General features: G+C 36.3%; 3 protein-coding genes across 4 annotated transcripts; 1 reads left to right on the top strand and 2 right to left on the bottom strand.

Annotated features, from left to right (window-relative positions):
• The first annotated feature begins 722 nt into the window (after positions 1 to 722).
• On the top strand, positions 723 to 16420 carry LOC147569605 (uncharacterized). 2 transcript variants are annotated; one of them, XM_086656078.1, is made up of 8 exons: positions 723 to 1396; positions 2335 to 5887; positions 5992 to 6022; positions 6197 to 6267; positions 6351 to 6416; positions 6500 to 6589; positions 6673 to 6849; positions 16365 to 16420. In XM_086656078.1, exons 1-8 carry the CDS (start codon positions 1005 to 1007, stop codon positions 16398 to 16400), a joined length of 4416 nt encoding a protein of 1471 aa, XP_086512204.1. In that variant the 5' UTR covers positions 723 to 1004; the 3' UTR covers positions 16401 to 16420. The 2 variants fall into 2 exon arrangements, with proteins under 2 accessions (XP_086512204.1, XP_086512203.1); XM_086656077.1 differs by lacking the exon at positions 16365 to 16420 and adding an exon at positions 7197 to 7337.
• Positions 7663 to 9634, bottom strand: LOC147569606 (uncharacterized). Its single transcript, XM_086656082.1, has one exon. The coding sequence runs from the start codon at positions 9457 to 9459 to the stop codon at positions 7942 to 7944; it is 1518 nt and encodes a 505-aa protein (XP_086512208.1). The 5' UTR covers positions 9460 to 9634; the 3' UTR covers positions 7663 to 7941.
• A 585-nt stretch (positions 16421 to 17005) lies between the features above and the next one.
• On the bottom strand, positions 17006 to 19000 carry LOC147569604 (uncharacterized). Its single transcript, XM_086656081.1, has one exon. It carries the CDS (start codon positions 18918 to 18920, stop codon positions 17394 to 17396), a length of 1527 nt encoding a protein of 508 aa, XP_086512207.1. The 5' UTR covers positions 18921 to 19000; the 3' UTR covers positions 17006 to 17393.
• Between the last annotated feature and the right edge of the window lie 4033 nt (positions 19001 to 23033).

The following is a 23033-nucleotide window of genomic DNA, read 5'->3' as shown; positions in this document are numbered from 1 at the left end:
ACATATGAAATAGGGAACATGAGGCCTTTGATTATTTGGGGCCCAAAGCGACCGCTTTGGTGGCTTTGGTCACGGGCCGCCCTTGATGGTTTTGGGTGGGAGGTGATATAGGATTGAAGTTGAAAGAACACGTAAAACAAGAATGAACCTCAATTTCAGTTTGGCTTTTGTAAATACCAAAAGTAAATTTGGATATTTTTTTTATAAAACTCAGTAAATATCACCCACCTTTCGTATCAAATATCTTTCTCTCTCTTGATCAACTTGTTTATTCTTGATTTTTTTTTGGTGCAAGTTAAATAGATTAACAAACTAAATCGTCATTACAATATCTATGTCTAGTTTTAGTGGAAACAACCTCTCGTTACTACTATAATTGTTATTTCAACCCATTTCGCCAGAGAGTCAGCTAGATCATTACTTTTATGAGGAATATGCATGAAAATCGTGACTTGAAATTGCGTTAGTTGTTTATTCTTATACTCTTATGCACCACGGATTCTTGTTTATTTCTTATTTCTCATTAATATATCGAAAGGGTGCCTCAAAAAAAAAAATATATCGAAAGGTAAGTTCTATATGCCCCCCTATGGTTGTTTTTGACACCCATACCAAAGGAAAATTTACATGGACATGGGGCGTCTATAACAGTAATGTGGGGTCCCAATAGAACTCTCCATCTTGGAATTGATTGCCACCCATCGTTTCTCGAGTAAGAAAATACTTCTAGTACTATCAATTATTTTGGAATCGATGGCCGGTTAATGACAAGAAAAAGCTGATAATAACCAGTTTTTTTTACCGGCCAGACCAATCTCTCTTTCTCTCTCTAAACTTTCTGTCTCTTTATGAAAAAACAAACATTATTTCCCTTTCCTTTTTTTTTCTCCATCAGTCCTCCTGTTTGTACTCTTTTCCTACTCACTCTCTCTCTCTCTCTACTGTAGAAGGAAGAGCAGAGAAGGAGAAATTTGAAAACCCTAGAATACCATTCTCTCTCTAAAATGGCAGATTTTTCACATTCTACTCAAAGGATTCAACCTTCTACTAGTCTCTCAAAGAGAATATCTTCAAATGGAAATGGTTTACCCGCCAAAACTGTTTACGACGATGTCTTCGGTGGTCCACCTAAGTTTGGAGTTTCAACTTTCTCTCCTCAAATAGATGATTATAGTGAGATTTTTGGTGGTTTTAACTCTTCAAGAGTTTCTTCCATTCCTATTTTGGATCTTCCTATTGTTAATGAGAACGATGTTTATAGTACTGATGTTCCCACCTCCAAATTTGACTACTCTGAAGTATTTGGTGGTTTTAATGGTTGGGATTTCGCTGTTTCTTATCAAGATTTGTTAGCTGAACCAAAAGGAGGAGGGGAAAGTTCTTCAGATGATGTCTGGTATTTCTTCTTTCTATTTCAAGTTGTGAAATTTATTGAATATTTTGTGGCTAGACTAGTTGTTAGTTAGCTCTTCATTTAGACCATTAAACTTGGTTTAGTACTTCATCTTGATATGAACCAAAATGTGTTTTTTTTTTTAAATCATTTTATGGTGTTTGTTATGTTATGAAGAAGTACTAGCAAACCCGAAATAAGCAAGCAATCGCAGATGAACACAAGAGATTACGTGGTTCGGTCCTAAAACTTGCTCCATAGCAAAACAATGGCATGGTGATTTTACTATGTATGAGAGAACAAGGTTACAAAAATATCTCAAGAACTTCTGAATATAAATAACCGCAAAGCCCCAACACTTTGTGCCTCCACAATTTCTACCTAAAACTGAATTGCAGAACAATCCCCAAAACACATTCAAGGCAGCAACTGTAAATCGACTGATGACCAATTCATATTCAAGGCACTTTTCCACATTTTGTTACCACTTGTTCAATGGGAGGAAGCCGAATCAAGCAACATTGCATTGGCGATGAGTCTAGGAAAAGTTAATGTTTGTAGTACTTAATTGGTCTTACCGTCATCACTGATATTTATGAGTGTGAGAATAGTCCCACATGGGAGAGGGGTCATCTAGCAACCAAGAATAATATGTCTAGCTCCTCTCCACTCATTGCCAATTGGTTTTGAGTTGGATGACCACAACCTTAATATGGAACCAGAGCTAGTCCTACACGTGATAGGCTTAAAATCCACACGTGCTCCACGTCACCTTAAAAACAAAAACACGTGATTGGCTCAAAGAACCCCGCATGTGAGGGGACGTGGAGAAGGGAGTCCTCTCTACTATTGCCAATTGGTTTTGAGTTGGATGACCACAAACTTAATTATGAGTTCCGAGTCTAGATAGTTCTCTCTGAACATTTTTCTTGCATGTGCAGGACTTCAGCAGAAAGAGGTTCCTTGTCAGAGGGCTCTAGTGAAGATCCTGCTTCTTCGGAAAATAATCAACCCTTTTCAAATGAAGAAACTTATCAGTCACATGATGGTAACAATCAGTTCAACGTGTTATATCAGAGGACAAATCAGATAAGCGCAGGAGATGGAGTGAATACGGTTCCGAACATAGCTGAAGTCAACTCTTTACCCACATTTACTTGTGTAGTTGATGAAAGTTTTCATGCTGAGAAGGCTGAGAGGGACACATCAGTGACAGAGGGGACCAAGTTATGTAGTGTGGATTCTGATTTTGGTGGCCGTTTAATGGAAGAAAAGCATCTCAAGGAAACCATGATAGACCAGGGCACCCGTGATACTGTATTACAAATTTCTGAGACTGAGATTCTGAAACACAAAAAAAGCCTTGTCAAGGAAGTCACGTCGGATAAGCCAATCTCTCAACAGGTTTCTGAGAGCAGTCTGAAACATAAGAAAAGCCATTCTGTAGAGGCTATGACAGATCAGCAAGTCTGTCATAAGATCTTGGAGAGCGATCTGAAACTTTGTCCCGAAGAGGCCATGCCGGCTCGGCCAGTCCGTCGACAGGTCTCGGAGAGTGATCTGCAGAACAAAAACCACACCAGGGAGGCAATGTTAGATCAGCCAGTCCATCAACAGAACACCGAGATTGAGTTGAAACATCAAAGAAATCATTTCAAAGAAAGCCTGTCAGAGAAGCCTGTTTCTCACTATGTCACAGATTCTGAGAGTCACTTGAATCATCAAAGTAACGTAATGGGAAGTGGAATTTATCGCAGTAAATCTTTTATAACAGTATCAGAAATTAACCTTAGAACAGTTCCCTCGCATGTCCCACCTCCATCAAGACCACCACCTAAAGTGTCTATTAAAAGGACTGCCAGTGATGGCTCACCATCTTTCTTTGACGTGGAAGTAGATGCCAGTTCTTCTGCTGCAGCAGCTGCTATGAAAGATGCAATGGAGAAAGCACAAGCAAGATTAAAAAGTGCAAAAGAATCAATGGAAAGGAAAAGAGACGGTTATCAAAACCGAAAGAAAATGGGTTTGAAGGATGACATAAATGTTAAGGAAAGAAGCGAGGAGGAAGCTAAGAGTAAAGCTTACAAATTGAAAGAGAAAGTTCAAAACACACTTTTGGGAGAGGATACTGAAATTAAAGGTTTTGCTTTGGAGGAAAGACAAAAAATCACAAGCTTAGTGCAGCCAGCTCCACAATCTCAGGTGACTGGACAACATGCCAATGCATGTATGAAATCTCTAAAGCAGAAGAATGTGGAGGAGTTTGGATCAAGTGTAGAATATAAAGAGCGAGGAGGCGGAACAGAAGAATGGAAAAGACAGGAACAATATTTTGAACTTATAAAAGCAGATGGAATGACAGCACTTATGGAGGAGCCTAGGTTGAAAGAACAGGGGGAAAACAAAAGCAGTGGAAAGGATCTAAATATGGCTCAAGAGGTCTGCTTTTGGGTAGAAGATGAGATCAAATTCACAGTGCAAATGAAGGAAGACCGTGATAACAAAGAAAAAGAATCTCCTCAGCGAGAAGGTAATGAAAAGAAACTAAAAGAATCTAATGAGCAATATGATGTGATATGGAAACAGATCCATCAGATGGCGGAAAATGAGAATAACCCAAGAGAGGTTCTTGAGTGTGAAAAAAATGAAAAAAGAGAATGTGAGATGGAAGAAAGTGAAAAAAGACTTCAAGAAGCTTTTGAACAAGAGGAAAATGAGAAGAGACAAAAAGAGGCCCATGAGAGGGAGGAAAATGAGAAGCGACTAAAAGAGGTTGAAGAGTTGGAAGAAATCGAGAAGCAGAAAGAAGAAGCTCGCGATCGTGAAAGGAAAGACATTGAGAAACTGCGTAAAGAAGTATGGGAAAGGGAAGAAAACGAGAGGAGATTGAATGAAGCTTGTGAGAAGGAAGAAATTGAGAATAGACTAAATGAAGCACGTGAAAGAGAAGAAAATGAGAAGAGACTAAAGGAAGCTCATGAGAAAGAAGAAATTGAGAAGAGACTAAATGAAGCTCGTGAGAGGGAAGATAGTAAGAGGAGACTACAAGAAGCTCTTGAGAGGGAAGAAATTGAGAAGAGGCAAAATGAAGCTCGTGAGAGGGAAGCGAATGAGGAGAGACTAAAAGAAATTCTTGAGAGGGAAGAAAATGACAAGAGACAAAAAGAAGCTCGTAACAGAGATGAAAATGAGAAGAGACTGAAAGAAGCTAGCGGGAGGGATGAAGACAACAAGGGACTACAAGAAGCTCTGGAGTGTGAAGTACAAAAGAGGGCATACCAAGAATGCACGAGGGACGAAGATAACATGAAATTTTCAGTAGCTCAGGAGGCTATTGTGTGTGTAGAGGACTACTGTAATTCTGAAGCATCTAAAGATAGCCCAGAGAGTGCTGATAGTGTGAAGAAATTGGGTGTAGCTAATGAAGTAAGTGAGCAGGATGAAGATGTAAACATAAGTTCAACTCGCAAGACAAGCAAGGAAGAACTAGGCACTGAAAATTTTGAATTGGGTCAAACCTCATATGACCCTGAAGAGAGTGGACAGATGAGGGAAACAACTACATCTGCTATCGAACACAAAGAGAAAGCAAGGGAAATGAAAACAGCTAAGCAAGTGTTTACTGAACAGGTTGATGTTACTATATTAGGTGCAGAACATGTGGATCAAAGTGCTCCTGAACGTGAAAATTTTCAGAACAGAAAGAATTTTGCTTCCGAAGCCATGACACAAGATAATGAGAAGAATTTAGAACAGCCACAAACGGCTTTGCAAGAGAAAGATGAGAGGACTACTGATCCATATCAAGGTGCTTCTGGGCAGGATGAGAACAAAAATAAACACATAAGAGTAGAAGGAAAGAGCGATTTGGTAGAAAATGCAAAGAAAATGGGAGCAGCTCACTGCACTAACCTGGTGGAACAAAAGGGAGAAAAGAAAACAGCTGGTAGCACAAGCCAAACAGAAAGAAAAGAGAAGATTTTGGGTGAAACTCTTCAAATGGACGAGAGGGAAAAGAATGAAAGGGTGCAAAGAGAAAGAGAGCGGGAGAAAGAGCGCTTGAGAAAGTTGGAAGAGGACAGAGAGAGGGAAAGAGAAAGAGAAAAGGATAGGATGGCAGTGGAGAGAGCAACTAGGGAAGCACGTGAAAGGGCATTTGCTGACGCTCGTGAAAGGGCAGAAAGAGCTGCAGTAGAGAGGGCAACTGCAGAAGTTCGGCAGAGAGCTATGGCTGAAGCTCGAGAAAAATTAGAAAAGGCTTCTGCTGAAGCTCGAGAAAAATCAATAGCTGAGAAGGCTTCTCATGAAGCTAGACTCAGGGCAGAGCGTGCTGCTGTAGAGAGAGCAACTGCAGAGGCTCGGGAACGTGCTGCGGAGAAAGCAAGGGCTGATAAACCTCCTCTAGGTACACGAGAAAGAGCAGAAAGAACCTATTCTGAGAAATTCTCAACTACTTCTAGAGATATTGGGATGAGGCGATGTTCTTCTTTCTCCGTGAGTGCCGTCATCTTTGACTAGATAATATAACTTCTTCCATTCCTTATATATATATTCACGAATGTTCTTCAACTTCATATTAACTGGATAACTATTGACAGGATCTACCGGACTCTCAAGTTCAAAGCTCAGGTACCTCTAGTATTCTACAGAGATTCCCTAATTCCTCAAATTATAGTTGTGCATTGTTCTCCTAAATCGCCGCGATGCCACATCATATATTCTATATGTCTATCTCTTGTGTAGATTTGTTTGTAGTTATGGTACTGGATTGCTACTAAAATACGTTACTTCTCTATTACGCAGATTCCCAAATTGAATCAGCTCAAAGGTGGAAAGCAAGGTTAGAGAGGCATCAACGAACAGTGGAGCGTGCGGTAGGAATTGCCATTTTGTTGAACTTGAGATGCATTTTCTTGGGCCTTTATCTATTTGCTTATTCATTTTCTTCTCCGTTCAGGCCAAAGCTTTAGAGGAGAAGAATATGCGTGACCTTCTTGCTCAGAGAGAGCAGTCAGAGAGAAACGTAAATTTGTTTACCCACTCAGAGTTCCTATGGACTTGGGAAGGCGTTGTTTCTTACTCCTGTTCATCTCGCTTTGATTGCAGAGACTAGCGGATACTCTGGATGCCGAGGTCAAAAGATGGTCAAGCGGAAAAGAAGGAAATCTGCGTGCTTTGCTTTCAACACTGCAATATGTATGCACAATGATTTTACGTCTTTCAGTGGCCGTACTTTTATTTTATATCCTGCTTTCTTACTGCCTGCATTTCCTTGACAGATCCTTGGGCCCGATAGTGGTTGGCAGCCAATCCCATTGACGGAAGTTATAACAGCTGTTGCTGTAAAGAAAGCTTACAGGAAAGCCACTCTTTCTGTTCATCCTGATAAGTTGCAGCAACGAGGTGCTACCATTCAACAGAAGTACATCTGTGAGAAGGTTTTTGATCTTCTGAAGGTACATTTTTTATCCTTTCCTTTCCATTATTGGTAAATAAATCAACCATGATTGGGATTAAAAGCTCATAGGACTACATTTAGGAAAAAGGGGTAAGTGCACTATGAAATGGAAAGGAACGAGTAAGCTTATGAAATTGAAAAATGTTCTTTTATTCTGTCCTTGCTTCTAAGAAAGTACAGAATTTCATGGGCTTAGTAAGGTTGCCCTTTTGTCCTGTTTCTTTGCTGTGTTTATTTATCCAAGGAAGTTTTACATCACAAGCATTGGACATGAAGAAGATTAACACCTTTCACAGAATTCTTTCCAACCAATCTCACTTACATATTTTTTCTGTTTAATGGCAGGAGGCTTGGAACAAATTCAATTCTGAAGAGCGGTAGCCGCTTTCTTATCTCTTTTGAAGTTCCGATCTTTTGCCTACAATGTCTATGCGAATTCTGTAATTTCTGAACTCCTAATTAAAAATGATCAAAAGCGTTTGAACAGCCATTGTTTCTATCAATTGTTCATGTAGTTCTGAAAGTAACCATTTGATCAACAAAAACTGGGCTCAAACGTGGTTAAAATGATTGAAACTGCTTTTTTCCTTTGCCGGAGTAAAAGTTACTAACTAAACTGGCACCATGTATGTAAACCATAGATTTGAAACACTGAGATCCTGTAAGAATGAGTAACGCCGATGCTCTGTTTAAAAGAGTGAAACATCATTATGCATATAGGAAAGCTAGTTTATCTTTTCTTATTTACACAAGATTTTGAACCAACAAAAATCATAAACTCAAAAAATACTTGAACAAGTTGTTACGAAACTAAAAGAAATGATCAATGTACTTCAAAAGAATCGTTGTCACAAGTAATCACTAAGCAATACAAAGGTTAGAAGAGAAAATACCGACCTTCATACGTGGGAAGCAACCAACGACATGCCTAACAATCTCTAGAATAATATGTTCATACATATAGGAAAGCTAGTTTCACTTTGAGTAGAGTTCATGAATTAAATCCATAATAAGAATAATTATAAAACATATTAATGATCAAATGAACATATTAGTTATCTTCTTTTTTGGTAATGATTGATGTTCAAGTTTAGCTACCAAGATTACTCTCATAAAACTGCAAAACTTTGGGGTGTGCCTTGATCTTTGAAGAATCGAAACCAGATAAATGAAGTCCATCCAAGCTTCTAACTCTAGAAAGAACAACATAAACCATTCCAAAACCAAAAGCTCTTGAAAGATCAGTCTGAAGACATTGAAGACTCATCCCTTGACACTTATGAATACTTAATGCCCATGCCAGTATCAATGGTATCTGTTTTCTAGTCGCCAACACCTTATTTCCTATCATTACACTCCAACTTTCCGGCCCCACCATCATTTCTCTGCCACTGTCGAACCGAACCATGGGTAGTGATGAATAACTCCCTTTAGTCGACACAAATCCAGTTATAGTTCCAGTTGAACCATTCACTAAACCACTCTCAAAATCCTTGTTCTTGATTAACATCACTCTTGCACCTAAACAAATTTTCAACTCATCTGGTGCCATCCCATGTTGAAGCTGTTTCTTCCATGGCTCTGTCCCACTATCAAATGCTTTATAACTAACAATTTCTTCACCCAATCTTTTCAACCTCTCATCATTCACTTTCTTAACTTCTTGGTTTCTAGGGTATAATCTTGGTATATCCAAAGTATCTGAATTAACAAGCATTGATGATTCATTAGAACAACATTTATCTAGAAGTTGGAGTTTTTCGGTATCCTGAAAACCTCTTCTTATACTCTGTAATAATTCAATTAATTGAGTATCTGATTGTCTAAATATTTGGGTAAGTTCAACTTGTAAATTAAAACTTGAATTCCAACAATCTGCTTCAAATGCAAATTCTTTAACATCCTCAAAATCTAAAAAGTTTGAATTTTTAAGAACTGGGGGAAGCTGGAAAAAATCACCACTAACAATCAATTGAATACCACCCCAAGGCGAATTAACTTCAGGTTTACACTTCCTAGCAATATATTCAAGCTTATCAAAAAGTTCACCACTTACCATACTGATTTCATCTATAATTAGGGCTTTAACTTTTCTCCATCTTTGCAGAGCTTGTTTGTTTTTGGCAACCCTTTTGAGTAAGAGACGTTTACCACATTGTCCAAGACCAATTCCTGCAAATGAATGAAGGGTTTGTCCATCTAGGGCACAAGAAGCTACACCAGTTGATGCTGTGACATAAACTACATTAGGGTTATAGATTTCCTGTCTGAGAAGATCGATAACTTTTTGGAGCAAGAATGTTTTTCCTGTTCCTCCAGACCCAGTAATGAAAACTGATTTTCCTTCAGAGATTGCAGTTAAAACTTGTTCTTGTTGTTGGGTCAAGTTCATGTTTGATGCCCTAGAAGTACTGGGATCAGCACTACTACTACCACCATTGATTTTAGGTATTTCCGGAGGTGGGTAACTTCTGGTTTTAGTTGAGAATAATTTGTTGGACAAGAATAAGAGTGGGTTTGGTGGAGAAACAATAGAATAATCAAGAGAAACTGCATATCTATTGAAGAGGAAGAATCGAGTTATACAAGAAGAAATTGCGTAGCTCATTATAAATCGAATCAGTAGAAAAAGCTTCCTTCCTCTAAAACCCTTAAGTTAATGGGAGATCTTAAAGGCAATGCTCAAAGTTGTTAGAGGTAATCTCTAGTTTGGTTAAAGGCAACGTGTGTTTAGAAAACAATGTCTAAATCAGAGTTTGACTTAACGAGTAACGACGTTGTCGGTATTCAACCTTCGGCCGGCCGACGACCTTGTTAGGAAAAATAACCTAATTAACTTGTTCAGGAATATGAAGATAAGCGATGTGAATGTAAAAGTAGAGACACCAAGATTATTTAACGTGGCAAAAAATCCCTCCAAACTAGAAGGTAAAAAACCACGGGACCTAGTCCAGAAATCTTCCACTATAATTAAATAATGGGTTACACAACTCTTCACCAAACCTATGGTGGATAAACTGAACAAAGAAACAAAGAAATAAAATCTCTTACTCCTTAGGATTTGAACAAATCCTAGATTACTAAAGGTTGAAGAAGATAACCACAAACTAAATTGCTTCACAAGATTAATAATCTTCTTTTCTTCAAACCAATATTCTGCTCTTTCAATCTCTCTTGAAAGAACTACTTCAGAAATCTCTCTTTCTCTGACTTCTCTTTGTTCTGGAAGTTGTTGTTTCATCTCTCTTATCTCTCTCTCTCTCTAACCTGAGAAGATACATCTGAGAGGATTCTCTACTAACTCTCCCAACTGGGAGGATACTCTCTAACCTGAAAGTATGAATAATTTCTTCCCTTTCATTCCCTATTTATAATGATAAATAAGGAGGTATTCTACTAGAAATAGGATTCCTTTGTAGGCTAGAAATAGAAACTTCTATTTCTCCCTAAATAAGGAATAAGGGAAATCCTATTCTAACTAGGAATCCTTTTTATATAAGGAGGGACCCCAACAAACTCCCCCTCCCGACTTATGAAAAGGGCCCACCATTCCAAAGACAACAATACTACTATGTAACTCATGTTTCCCGTTAAACAATCTTTTTGCCATCATATCTGAAGTATTGTCTTCTATATGGATTTTCTTGATATCCAACACTTTTTTCTTCAATACGTCTTGAATCCCCTGATTACTCACATTCCAACTGCATTCAACTCTTATTCACGAATTCGCTTGAATCATGTGTAAAGTGCACTACTGTTTCCCTTCCATATTTCTGAACGATAAATCCAACCTTAGCTCTGATACCACTTGTTAGGAAAAATAACCTAATTAACTTGTTCAGGAATATGAAGATAAGCGATGTGAATGTAAAAGTAGAGACACCAAGATTATTTAACGTGGCAAAAAATCCCTCCAAACTAGAAGGTAAAAAACCACGGGACCTAGTCCAGAAATCTTCCACTATAATTAAATAATGGGTTACACAACTCTTCACCAAACCTATGGTGGATAAACTGAACAAAGAAACAAAGAAATAAATCTCTTACTCCTTAGGATTTGAACAAATCCTAGATTACTAAAGGTTGAAGAAGATAACCACAAACTAAATTGCTTCACAAGATTAATAATCTTCTTTTCTTCAAACCAATATTCTGCTCTTTCAATCTCTCTTGAAAGAACTACTTCAGAAATCTCTCTTTCTCTGACTTCTCTTTGTTCTGGAAGTTGTTGTTTCATCTCTCTTATCTCTTATCTCTTTACTCTCTTTCTCTTTTCTTTGTCTACAACCAAGGGAGGAGCTCAATAAACAATTTCATCTTTAATTGCGTCCATAGATAACATATCTATCTCCAACTATTTCAGTGGTATTCAAATAGTTTCATTGTTATGAAATCCTTGGTATTCTTCAAAGAGAAATTGGATAAATCTTATTGCTTTAGAATTGGTTCACATAGATTATCATCCTCTGCAGGGGCGGCCCAGGCCCAAAGCAGCTGCTTTGGGCCCCATTTTAGAGAAGGGCTCCAAAGGTATAGATTTTATAGGCACACAGTCAGAAAAAATTAAAGAACAATTGTCCGTTTGAATTAGTCCGCCATTCTTGTGAAGAATTGCGCGTCCCGGATTGTTAAGAGAAGTTGCACGTGACTCCTGGGCCTACCTCCAATTAATAAACAAACCAATTAAGAAAGAACCCAATTTGAAAAGGAAACCTAATAACCTAGGCTTCACCCAATTTCTATTTTATTAAACCTAAAACTAAACTCCTCTCTCTTTAAAGTCTCACTGAACTCTCTCATTCTCTTACATCTTTCTTTGTCTTATAGTATTATTTAATTTCCTGCCTTCCTGGTATGTATAATTTTTCTACTTTCTTCTCTTTCTTTCTTTCCATCCCTTTTCATCTTAATAGCCTTATTTCTTATTCTTTCTCTTTCAAAATTTTGTTATGGGAGTTAATTGGACTATTTGATAGACAATGGTTATCCGTTTAAACTTTTCTATTTTAGGTCTAAGTTTTGACATTATACTTAAGTTATTTCATTGATATTTAGTGTAGCAATGAAGCATACATACGAATCAGGACATACTAAGAGAGAAAAGAAAAAAAAAGATTAGAGATATCAGCAAAATCTCAAGAAGGTTCTCTAAATAAGTATTTTACGACAACTTAAAAACCTGAGAATAATTCCAGACAAGAACCTCATAATGTGATTGAAGAATCTAGTAATGGAAATATGGTTGAAGAAATTGTTGGTGATGACATTGGTCATCAGAATACAAATGAAGAACATGAAAAAGAAACTATTCCTGAAGAACATAGATACGAAGACGTTAGTGAGGAACTAGCGAAGGAGAACATTGATAAAGATATCGAGAACAAGAATACTAATGAAGATTTTAGTGATCCGGCTAGTTGGATAACAATTGATCAACCATTAAGGGACTTGTTAGTCGAAAGGGGACCTATTAGAGTATTAAGAGATGAAGATGATTTTCCAAAAGATGCTCTTAAGAGACGCTTCTCTTCGACGTACTCGACATTTATCTAATGGAGATAGACAAGATAGGAAGTGCCTTGTGCATCTCAAAAGGCGAGAAGAATGTTTTCAAAACATATTTAGCTCGTTTCTATATATAAATTGGATGCACTTTTATAAAGTTTATAATCCATTTTTATATTTTTTACTTATACTTTTAGTACTAATTTAAATTGACGGTAATTTTTTTTATAGTTACTGCACAAGGGCCCCAAATTTTGGTTCGCTTTAGGCCCCCAAATTACTTGGGCCGGCCCTGATCCTCTGACAAGGTTTGAGGGCAAAATTCCACAAAACAATCAAGCAATTGGTTATATTCATGATTTTTTGCCATGCTTTAGGAAAAATGAAACAAGAAGGGAGTCTGGAGAGATAAAGAGAACATGCACAGCCGAAGGGAGAGATGATACATAATCTAGAGAGAGAGAAGAAAGTTGTATGATTACAAACAAACACTACTTTTAAAGACCCATATTCAGATCTGGAATTCTTTTATTTAGAGAAGATAGAGAGAGAGAGAGAGAGAGAGAGAGAGAGAGAGAGAGACTCACATTAAACTAAGCTACCTCATATAAACCTATTTCTCTCTCCAAATCCACAGAGACACCATAGGCCCATACTACTTCCTCAGTTTCTCTTCAAATGTCTTTCTCCCTCATATCTCTCTGACTCTCTACGCAATCTCATAAGAGGATTCGAGCTAGTTGGAGAAAGAGAGTAAAACGGAGAGAGAGAGAGCACTTTTTTTCATGTTAAATTGTCAGCCTGAGGTTGACGAACTGCGATCTTTGTTGAAGAAGAAAAGAGATGGCCTCCGGCCGACAATCTTTGCCGGAGAAAAAAGAGATGGCATTGCTTCTAACCATACTTGGTCAATTTGTCTTGAGCAAGTCTTATGAGCAAAATACGTTACCTTTAACACAAAAACACATTGCCTTTAAAATTTCTCTAAGTTAATAATCAACCAAATGAATAAATAAAACTTCATAACCCAATCCCTTAAAATCCATGGGGTCAAGGTCCAAAATAAAATTCTAAAGGGAGAATTATTGAAACCCCCGATTTTTTATTATGCGTTTACTGAAACCCCCGACTTTTATTAGTAATTACTGAAACTCCCGATTTCCGTTAGATTTAACGGTGTGATGCTGTTAAAGGGAGAGAAATGACCAAAAAGCCATTTACTAAAACCGGACCTGTTGGGATCAGAAAACGCGGGCGCCTTAAACACGAACCGGGGCGCTTATATCAACAATCCTTCTTCTCCAACCAGAACAAATACCCAAATCCGTCACTTAATTTGAAATCAAAACATACTCTCTGGTCACAATCTAACTAGTCATAAAATATTATGGTTCATTCAAGTCTTACCACACTATCAAAGATAAAAATCTAAAACCAAATAGAGCATAAGTAATCGAAAAGCTCCAAACTCCTGCTCCATTCTCTCAAAGTCCATAGAATCTTCAAATGACTTCAAATCCCTAACATTATCTATCATTAACAAAATTTCAAAACATAATGAAAGTATTTAAAAATATAAAGAGATTGCTTCTGAGAAGAAGACTCGATGTCATCAATAAAATCACCAATATAAAAAGAACACCTTGCATGGTTCTCAATAGAAAGAACATATACAAAAGTGCATGAAAATAGGTAGGGTAGTCATACCCAAGCATCTACGGAAAATGGTTCCTTCCCTTTGAGCTTTACTTAGAGTCTCCATCATCGAAATCTCAAGCATATAATCTCTTCATTTGTTTTCTTTAAATAAAATTCACATTATTAATTGATGTATTCTCCCTCTCTCTTCATTCGGTGTTGTGCACGTTAATCTTAGGGACAATTGGATTTTAAAACAGAAACTTAGGATTGGAAATCAATCGATAACCCATCAACAGAAAAAATTTTGAATTTAAAGCAGAAACCTAGGATTGGAAATCAACCGATAACCCATCCGCAGAAACCTAGGATTTTAAAAAATTCGATTTTAAAGCAGAAACCTAGGATTGGAAATCTCCGGTAACCGGTTAGTATGATCTGGTCCTTCTAGGTGTAGCTCCAGCGAGAACAACTGCTTCTTGTGCTTTGTCTCCAATAATTGACTATTGGTTGTGCTTCCTTCATAAAATTTGTTTCTCATCAAGAAAATAAACCTTATATTTCTTCTAAGCAAGTGGGAGATTTTATATTAAGAAAAATATGAGCTTCTTTGAAACCCCCGACTTTTGATATTGTCCATTTATTTCAAAAGTCGGGGGTTTCAGTAATCTCAATTAGTAAAGGTGGGGGTTTTAGTAAGGGGGCAAGTATGTTAGAAAAGTCGGGGGTTTCAGTAATCACATTATCAAAAGGTGGGGGTTTTAGTAAGAGGGCAAGAAAGTAATATTGAAAATATGAAAGTTAAATCTAACGAAAGCCGGGGGTTTCAGTAATTACTAATAAAATTCGGGGGTTTCAGTAAACGCATTATAAAAAGTCGGGGGTTTCAGTAATTCTCCCAGTTCTAAAAAATAATTTAGTCTGTTTATACTCCGGACACAATTACCCTCGTATTTATGAAAAAAAAATTCCGACCCAATCTTCTAAATTCCTTTCAACAAAAAAAAAATCTCCTAAATTCCCGCCCATTTTATATTGGAGTAAGACAACCTCAATTTGTACGACACGTTGTGTATCTCCCAAACTCAATTAAAAAAGTTTATATCTCACTTTCTCTCTCTAAAACCCTAAAACCGACCCACTCCATCTCTAAATGAGTTTTGTTATAAACAAAATGTGTGTTGTTATATAAAAAATTCATTTTGTTATATATAAAATGCGTTGCGTATCATACATATGTTAAGATTCCTAATCTGTTAGTAACTCTATAATCTGTTAGTAACTCATATTTGATTGGTGCAACCGTCTCTTATGAATGAAGAAGATGAAGATGTTGCACCCGTTTAGCTTAGGGTTTTCATTTTCAGAAAAAAATGTTTTAGAGAGAGAAAGTAAGGATGATGGATGAAGAAGATGACGACGACAAATGAAGAGGATGAAGATGTCGAATGAAGATGGTGCAGAGTTTTAGTTTAGGGTCATTCTCAAAAGAAAAAAAAACGATTTTGAGAGAGAAACTGAAGTCTTGCGGTTACTTAGGGCGATAGGTAAAGGGAGCTCTATACTACAACCCCCAACAACAATTTCAAGCTCCCCTTACCAATTTTGCCTTACTTAGAAAAGATGTGAGAGAAATTTAAATGGAATTTTTTTGTTTGGGATTGGTTTTGAAAAGAAGTTTTTGGTCATGTATATATTTAAGGTTACAAGGGGTATTATGATAAGAGAGTAGAAATCTAAGGCCCAAAAAACGCCCCGAGATACCAAAACAAGCCCTACTCGGAATAATATCTCAAAAAAATCCGAAAGATGTAAATACCTTCCTATCCTCATAAGACAATTGACCTACCCCTTATGTCTCCCCTTCATTTCGCGCTCAAAATTTGGTGCAACCTCAATTCGCGAGACTCGAGACGCGCAAGTGCATGTCAGCCGAAAAGTGACGTTTAAACCTATCTTTTCTTTTCGCTCTTCATTAATCAGAAACTCAAGCATCTCTTTCATTTCTAAACACTCTTTGTCACTCTAACATTTTTTATCCTTTGCTTTCCATTATTGGTAAATAAATCAACCGTGATTCGGATTAAAAGCTCATAGGACTACATTTAGGAAAAAGGGGTAAGTGCTAGAAAGGAACAAGTAAGCTTATGAAATTGAAAAATGGTGTTCTTTTATTCTATCCTTGCTCCTAAGAAAGTACAGAATTTCATGGGCTTAAAAATGTTGCCCTATTGTCCTATTTCTTTGCTTTGTTTCTTTATCCAAGGGAGTTTTACATCACAAGCATTGGACATGAAGAAGATCAACACCTTTCACAGAATTCTTTCCAACCCATCTCACTTGTATATTTTTTCTGTTTAATGGCAGGAGGCTTGGAACAAATTCAATTCTGAAGAGCGGTAGTCGAGGCTTTCTCATCTTATTTGAAGTTCGTTCTCATCTCTTTTGAAGTTCCGGTCTTTTGCCTACAAAGTCCATGCGCATTCTGTAATTTCTGAACTCCCAAGTCCTAATTAAAAATGATCAAAAGCATTTGAACTACCATTGTTTCTCTCAACCGTTCATATAGTTCTGAAAGTAACCATTTGATCAACAAAAACTGGGCAAAGACGAATGATTGAAACTGCTTTTTTTTCTTTGCCGAGTAAAAGTTACTTACTAAACTGGCACCATGTAAACCATACATTTGAAACACTGAGATCCTGTAAGAATGAGTAACGCCGATGCTCTTTTTAAAAGGGTGAAACATCATTATGCGATTGACATATTAGGGATAGTAAGGGTTTCCTTAAAGGATAGACGAGTGGGAAGTAGCAACCTAAAATCAGATCAAAATCGAATGATAATGGACACAATAGGGAGGGGAGATGGGTTTTCTCTCTCTACCAAAAAACATTAGCACCATCCGACCCCCATTTGAAGAAGTTAGATTTGAAGCTGGTTAGAAATTTACAAGAAATTCTACAGATACAATAAATTTACACTAATTAAAGGACAAAAATTACACATTTCCCGTATTATCTTTTCTTATTTACGCAAGATTTTGAACCAACAAAAATCTTAAACAAAATAACTCAAAAAATACATTAGCACAAGTTGTTACGAAAATAAAAGAAATGACAATGTACTTCAAAAGAATCGTTGTCACAAGTAATCGCTAAGCAATGCAAAGGTTAGAAGAGAAAATACTGACCTTCATACGTGGGAAGCAACCAACAAAATGCCTAACGGTCTCTAGAAAGGAAAATTAGGGTATATCCAACATGTTCATACATATAAGAAATAGAGTTTCAATTTTGAGTAGAGGACATGAGTTAGATCCATAATAAAAATAATTATAAACATATTAGCAATCAAATGAACATTAGTTAGCTTCTTTTCGGTAATGATTTATGTTTAAGTTGAGCTACCAAGATTACTCTCATAAAACTGCAAAACTTTGGGGTGTGCTTTGATCTTTGAAGATTCGAAACCAGATAAATGAAGTCCATCCAAGCTTCTAACTCTAGAAAGAACAACATAAATCATTCCACAACCAAAAGCTCTTGAAAGATCAGTCTGAAGACATTCAAGACTCATCCCTTGACACTTATGAATACTTAATGCCCATGCCAGTATCAATGGTATCTGTTTTCTAGTCGCCAACACCTTCTCTCCTTCCATCACATCCCATCTTTCCGGCTCCACCATCATTTCTCTGCCACTGTCGAACCGAACCATGGGTAGTGATGAATAGTTCCCTTTAGCCGACACAAATCCAGTTATAGTTCCAGTTGAACCATTCACTAAACCACTCACAAAATCCTTGTTCTTGATTAACATCACTCTTGCACCTACACAAATTTGCAACTCATCTGGTGCAATCCCTTGTTGAAGCTGTTTCTTCCATGGGTCTGTACCACTATCAAATGCTTTATAACTAATAATTTCTTCACCCAATCCTTTCAACCTCTCATCATTCACTTTCTTAACTTCTAGATTTCTAGGATATAATCTTGGTATATCCGAAGTATCTGAATTAACAAGCATTGATGATTCATTAGAACAACATTTATCTAGAAGTTGGAGTTTTTCGGTATCCTGAAAACCTCTTCTTATACTCTGTAATAATTCAATGAATTGAGTATCTGATTGTCTAAATATTTGGGTAAGTTCAACTTGTAAATTAAAACTTGAATTCCAACAATCTGCTTCAAATGCAAACTCTTTAACATACTCAAATTTTGAAAAGTTTGAATTTTTAAGAATTGGGGGAAGCTGGAAAAAATCACCACTAACAATCAATTGAATACCACCCCAAGGTGACTTAACTTCAGGTTTACACTTTCTAGCAATATATTCAAGCTTATCAAAAAGTTCACCACTTACCATACTGATTTCATCTATAATTAGGGCTTTAACTTTTCTCCATCTTTGCAGAGCTGGTTTGTTTTTGCCAACCCTTTTGAGTAAGAGATTTTTACCACCTTCTCCAAGACCAATTCCTGCAAATGAATGAAGGGTTTGTCCATCTAGGACACAAGCAGCTACACCAGTTGATGCTGTCACAAAAACTTCATTAGGGTTATAGATTTCCTTTCTGAGAAGTTTGATAACTTTTCGGAGCAAGAATGTTTTTCCTGTTCCTCCAGACCCAGTAATGAAAATTGATTTTCCTTCAGAGATTGCAGTTAAAACTTGTTTTTGTTGTTGGGTCAAGTTCATGTCTGGTTCCCTAGAAGTACTTGGATCAGTACTACTACTACCATCATTGATTTTAGGTATTTCCGGAGGTGGGTAACTACTGGTTTTAGTTGAGAATGATTTGTTGGAGAAGAATAAGAGTGGGTTTGGTGAAGAAACAGTAGAATAATCAAGAGAAACTGCGTATCTCTTGAAGAGGAAGATTCGAGTTATACAAGAAGAAAGTGCGTAGCTCATCATAAATGGAATCGGTAGAAAAGCTACCTTCCTCTAAAACCCTTAAACCCTTGAACAGTTGGTTAAATTTACAATAAGGTAAAATAATCAATCAAATGAATAGAACTTTATAACCCAACCCCAAGGAAAGGGGTTTAGGGTTACAAGGGTCCATGGAGATAAGGCCCCAATTAAAATTCCGATTTTTGTGTGAGAGGCCCAAAAAATGGAGGGTAAATAAGCATTACCCCAGTCCAAAAAAAAATTAGAACCCGGTCCAAATTGTCAGGACAGCTCACAGTTTTCTGGTTTTTATTTTATTTATCCCTCTTTTACCCCTCCACGGGAAAGTTCTGTGTTTTCTGACAATCTGACGGACGACAGGGAAGCAATTAATTCCCCGTACATGACGTCATGTCAGAGAAACATTCAGATTTTCTGAAAATTTAAAAATGGCGCCATTTTTTGACGAAATTGCAGCCAATTTTTTTGGATCCCTCCCATTATATTTTGTTTCAACTCCTTCTTTCTTCTTATTTATACATCCAAAAATCTTCTTCATCATTCTTATTTTGTTTTTCACATTTTATCTTCTTCATCTCTTTCAATCTCTAAAAACATAAATTTTCTTTTCTTTCTCTCTCTAAAAAAGTTTTATTTTCTTATTTTTGGATGTTCATCATTCTTTTTTGTTTCACATTTTATTTTCTTCATCTCTTTCAATCTCTAAAAACATCAATTTTCTGTTCTTACTCTCTCTAAAAGTTTTATGTTCTCATTTTTGGGTGTTCATCATTCTTATTTTGTTTCACATTTTATCTTCTTCATCTCTTTCAATCTCTAAAAACATTAAAGTTTTCTGTCTTTCTCTCTCTAAAAGTTTTATGTTCTTATTTTTCTTCTTCATCACTCTTATTTGTTTCACATTTTATCTTCTTCATCTCTAAAAACATCAAAGTACATAACCAAATGTCCAGTGCACAGAACCATTTCCGGTACAGGAGAAAATTCCCAGTTCAAAAGTGTCCAGTACTAAACCAAATGGCCAGTACATAGAACAATTCCCGGTGCACAAGAAAATTCCCCAGTACAAAAATGTCTAGTACATAACCAAATGGCGAGTACACAGAACAATTCCCGATACACAAGAAAATTCTCACTACAAAAATTTCTAGTACATAACCAAATGGCTTGTACACAGAACAATTCCCGGTACACAAAAAAATTCCCAGTACAAAAATGTGTAGTATATATCTAAAAAATGACCAGTACACTAAATAGTTCCCTTTACACAAGAAATTTTTTTTATAAAAATCAATGAAATACTACCAAAAATGAAGAAATTTGTTGAGATTGGAAAGAGATCAGAAATAAATCTGGAAAAAAAGAACGAAATTTGTTGAGATTGGAGAGAGAAATATGTGTGGGAGAAAATAAAAAAGAAATAAGAAATAAATCTGGAAAAAAGAACGAAAATGGCAAGTTGGTAAATTTTGTAATGGCAATTCTGTAAATTCGTGGAAAGTACAAGGTTTAATGTCAGGTGCGTCAGACTATTTTTCAAAAAAATTCGCATTTCCCGGGAATTTTTTGGTGGCAATTTTGTGAATTTATGGAAAGTACACAGTCTGATGGGAGGCGTGTCAGATTATTTGTCAGAAATTTTCGAGTTTCCCGGGAATTTTTCGATGGTCGTTTCGTAAATTTCAAAAAGAAGAAGGGTGTTTCGGAAATTCCACCCCTAGCCTGACTTTTTTGGACCTGCCCCTCATTCTTTATCTGCAGTGGGCCTGGTACATATTGTTGGGCTGATTTTGGGCCTTTTGCCCAACCCCTCTTAAAATTCAAAAAGGGATAAATGTAATAATCAACCAAATCCAAAACGACTTCTGTATCTCCCAAATTCATTTATTCTAACAACACACCAGAAAGTTTCTATCTCACTTTCTCTCTCTAAAATCCTAAACCGACCCACTCCATCTCTATATGAGTTTTGTTACATAAAAAATTCATTTTATAATATACAAAATGGATTGTGTATCATACATATGTCAAGATTCCTAATCTGTTAGTAACTCTGACATAAAAAAGTATTTTAGTAGAGATGGAGAGAAGAGAATACGATGATGTAGAACAAAATGAATTTTGTTATTTACAAAATGAGTTTTGTTATACACAAAATTCATTTTGTTATACACACGTTAAGATTCATAATTTGTTAGTAACCGTGACATCAAAAAATATCTTAAAAGAGATGGAGAACAAAATGTGTTTTGTTATATACAAAATTCTTTTCTTATATGTGTTATATACAACATTTGTTTTATTATATACAAAATGCATTGTGTATCATACACAAGTTAAAAGATCCATAATCTGTTAGTTACGTTGACATCAAAAAATATCTTAATAAAGATGGAGAAAAGGGGATACGATGATAGAGAACAAAATAAATTCTGTTGTATACAAATTGAGTTTTGTTATATACAAGATGTGCTTTGGTATATACAAAATGCGTTATGTATCATAGATATGTTAAGATTCATAATCTTAGTAATTTGACATATCTTTCTCAATTTCTCTCTTCTAATTAACGTTTTTAATTAACGCAAGTGTCACCTAACGTTAAGGGTGATTAGACGGGTACTTTTTTAATGAGAAAGTTAGTCAAAATTAGTTGTTCCCCAAACTCAACAAATCATCCCCTAAACTCATCCCAGTACTTAAATTTGCCCCTTTCGCAAAAATAACTCTATTTATAACCTAGATTCAATTCTTTCTAAAAAAAAGTCCAATATGTTCAGAACTATTTAGAAAAAAAATGTAAGTATGTTAATGAAGAAAAACATAACAAATTGAAGTTATACATTTTGAATAAAAAATGTCGATGTTTGCGGGAATAAAGAAATTTTCGGATGTAAAAAAGTTGTAATAATTTGTTTCCTCCAAATACCATGTACCCTTAATTTTTTTTTTTTTCGATTTCTTCTTCCTCCATCTTCTCTTCCACCGCCACCATCAATTCCATCGACACTTCTACCCCCAACTCGTCATCACCAATCTCCTTCCTCTCTCTCTCTCTCTCTCTCTCTCTTCTTCCCTCTTTATTTTCTCTTTTATGTTTCGGCAAAGGTAAGGGTTCTTTCATCAGAACCGTTGGGAGGTAGCATGTAAAATGCACTGAATTTTTGTCTTCATGTAACATTCTTTTTGTTCATTTAAGATTACTAATTTATTGCGTTGCTCCTGAAAATCTTGTTCTTATAAATTTTTTTTGCTTTTCTATATATTTGTAATCATCTTTTATGTCTTCAAGAAATTTCAAGTATTTTGAAATATCCTCCTGGACTCTTCTCGATGGTCGGATCTCTTTTTTTCAATATGCCACGTTATTCATATATCTTATTACATTTCAAGACTTCGAATACCCTAAAATATCTCTTTTTTTCAATATGCCACGTTATTCATATATCTTATTACATTTCAAGACTTCGAATACCCTAAAATTTGGATTTTTTTCCTTTCTCACAAAGGAAGTTATACAAGATATTGCGATAGTGCCTAAAAAGAGGCAAGGTTGTACTCACTTTTCTAATGTAACAACTGGGTCTAATTTTAGTTGATTCAGATCGGATTGATTTGGATCCAGTTGATTCATGCAATATAAATTCAGACAAGTCATATTATGATAATGAGAAGTAAAAAAATTGACACAACCAAAATCAATTTGAGAGGTCGTATTTGATTATTTAGTTTACAACAAATTTACATGATCCACCTCTTTGGACTCCCACTTGAACCTTCTGTGTCAGAAACAAAGATTTCTATCTCCATGTTTACTGAACACGTGAGAGGAGAGCGGTTCAAGTGGGAGTCCCTAGAACTTTTTGTTTAGTTTAGGTGGTTCGAGTTTCAAACTGAAGTCATAGAATTTGAGATTAGCAATAGTAGAGTCACTCTAAATCGTGTATATGCAATGAAATGAATACATTAGTTTACAATTTTCTCTAAATCGTGTTCGGTTAAACCGATCAACCGAACTCAACCGAGTCGAATCATGTCGGTCGGCCGAATGATCGGCTCGACTTCGACCGACGATTTAGTTAAACCGCCGCTTATTGGTTCGACTTCAGCTCG

The sequence above is a fragment of the Eschscholzia californica genome, unplaced genomic scaffold (genome assembly GCF_041429995.1).
Source record: "Eschscholzia californica isolate CP2 unplaced genomic scaffold, dmEscCali1.0.p SCAF_1, whole genome shotgun sequence".
Taxonomy (NCBI): Eukaryota; Viridiplantae; Streptophyta; class Magnoliopsida; order Ranunculales; family Papaveraceae; genus Eschscholzia; species Eschscholzia californica.
The sequence above is the reverse complement of the archived record's forward strand: the minus strand, read 5'-3'. Positions and strand labels throughout refer to the sequence as shown.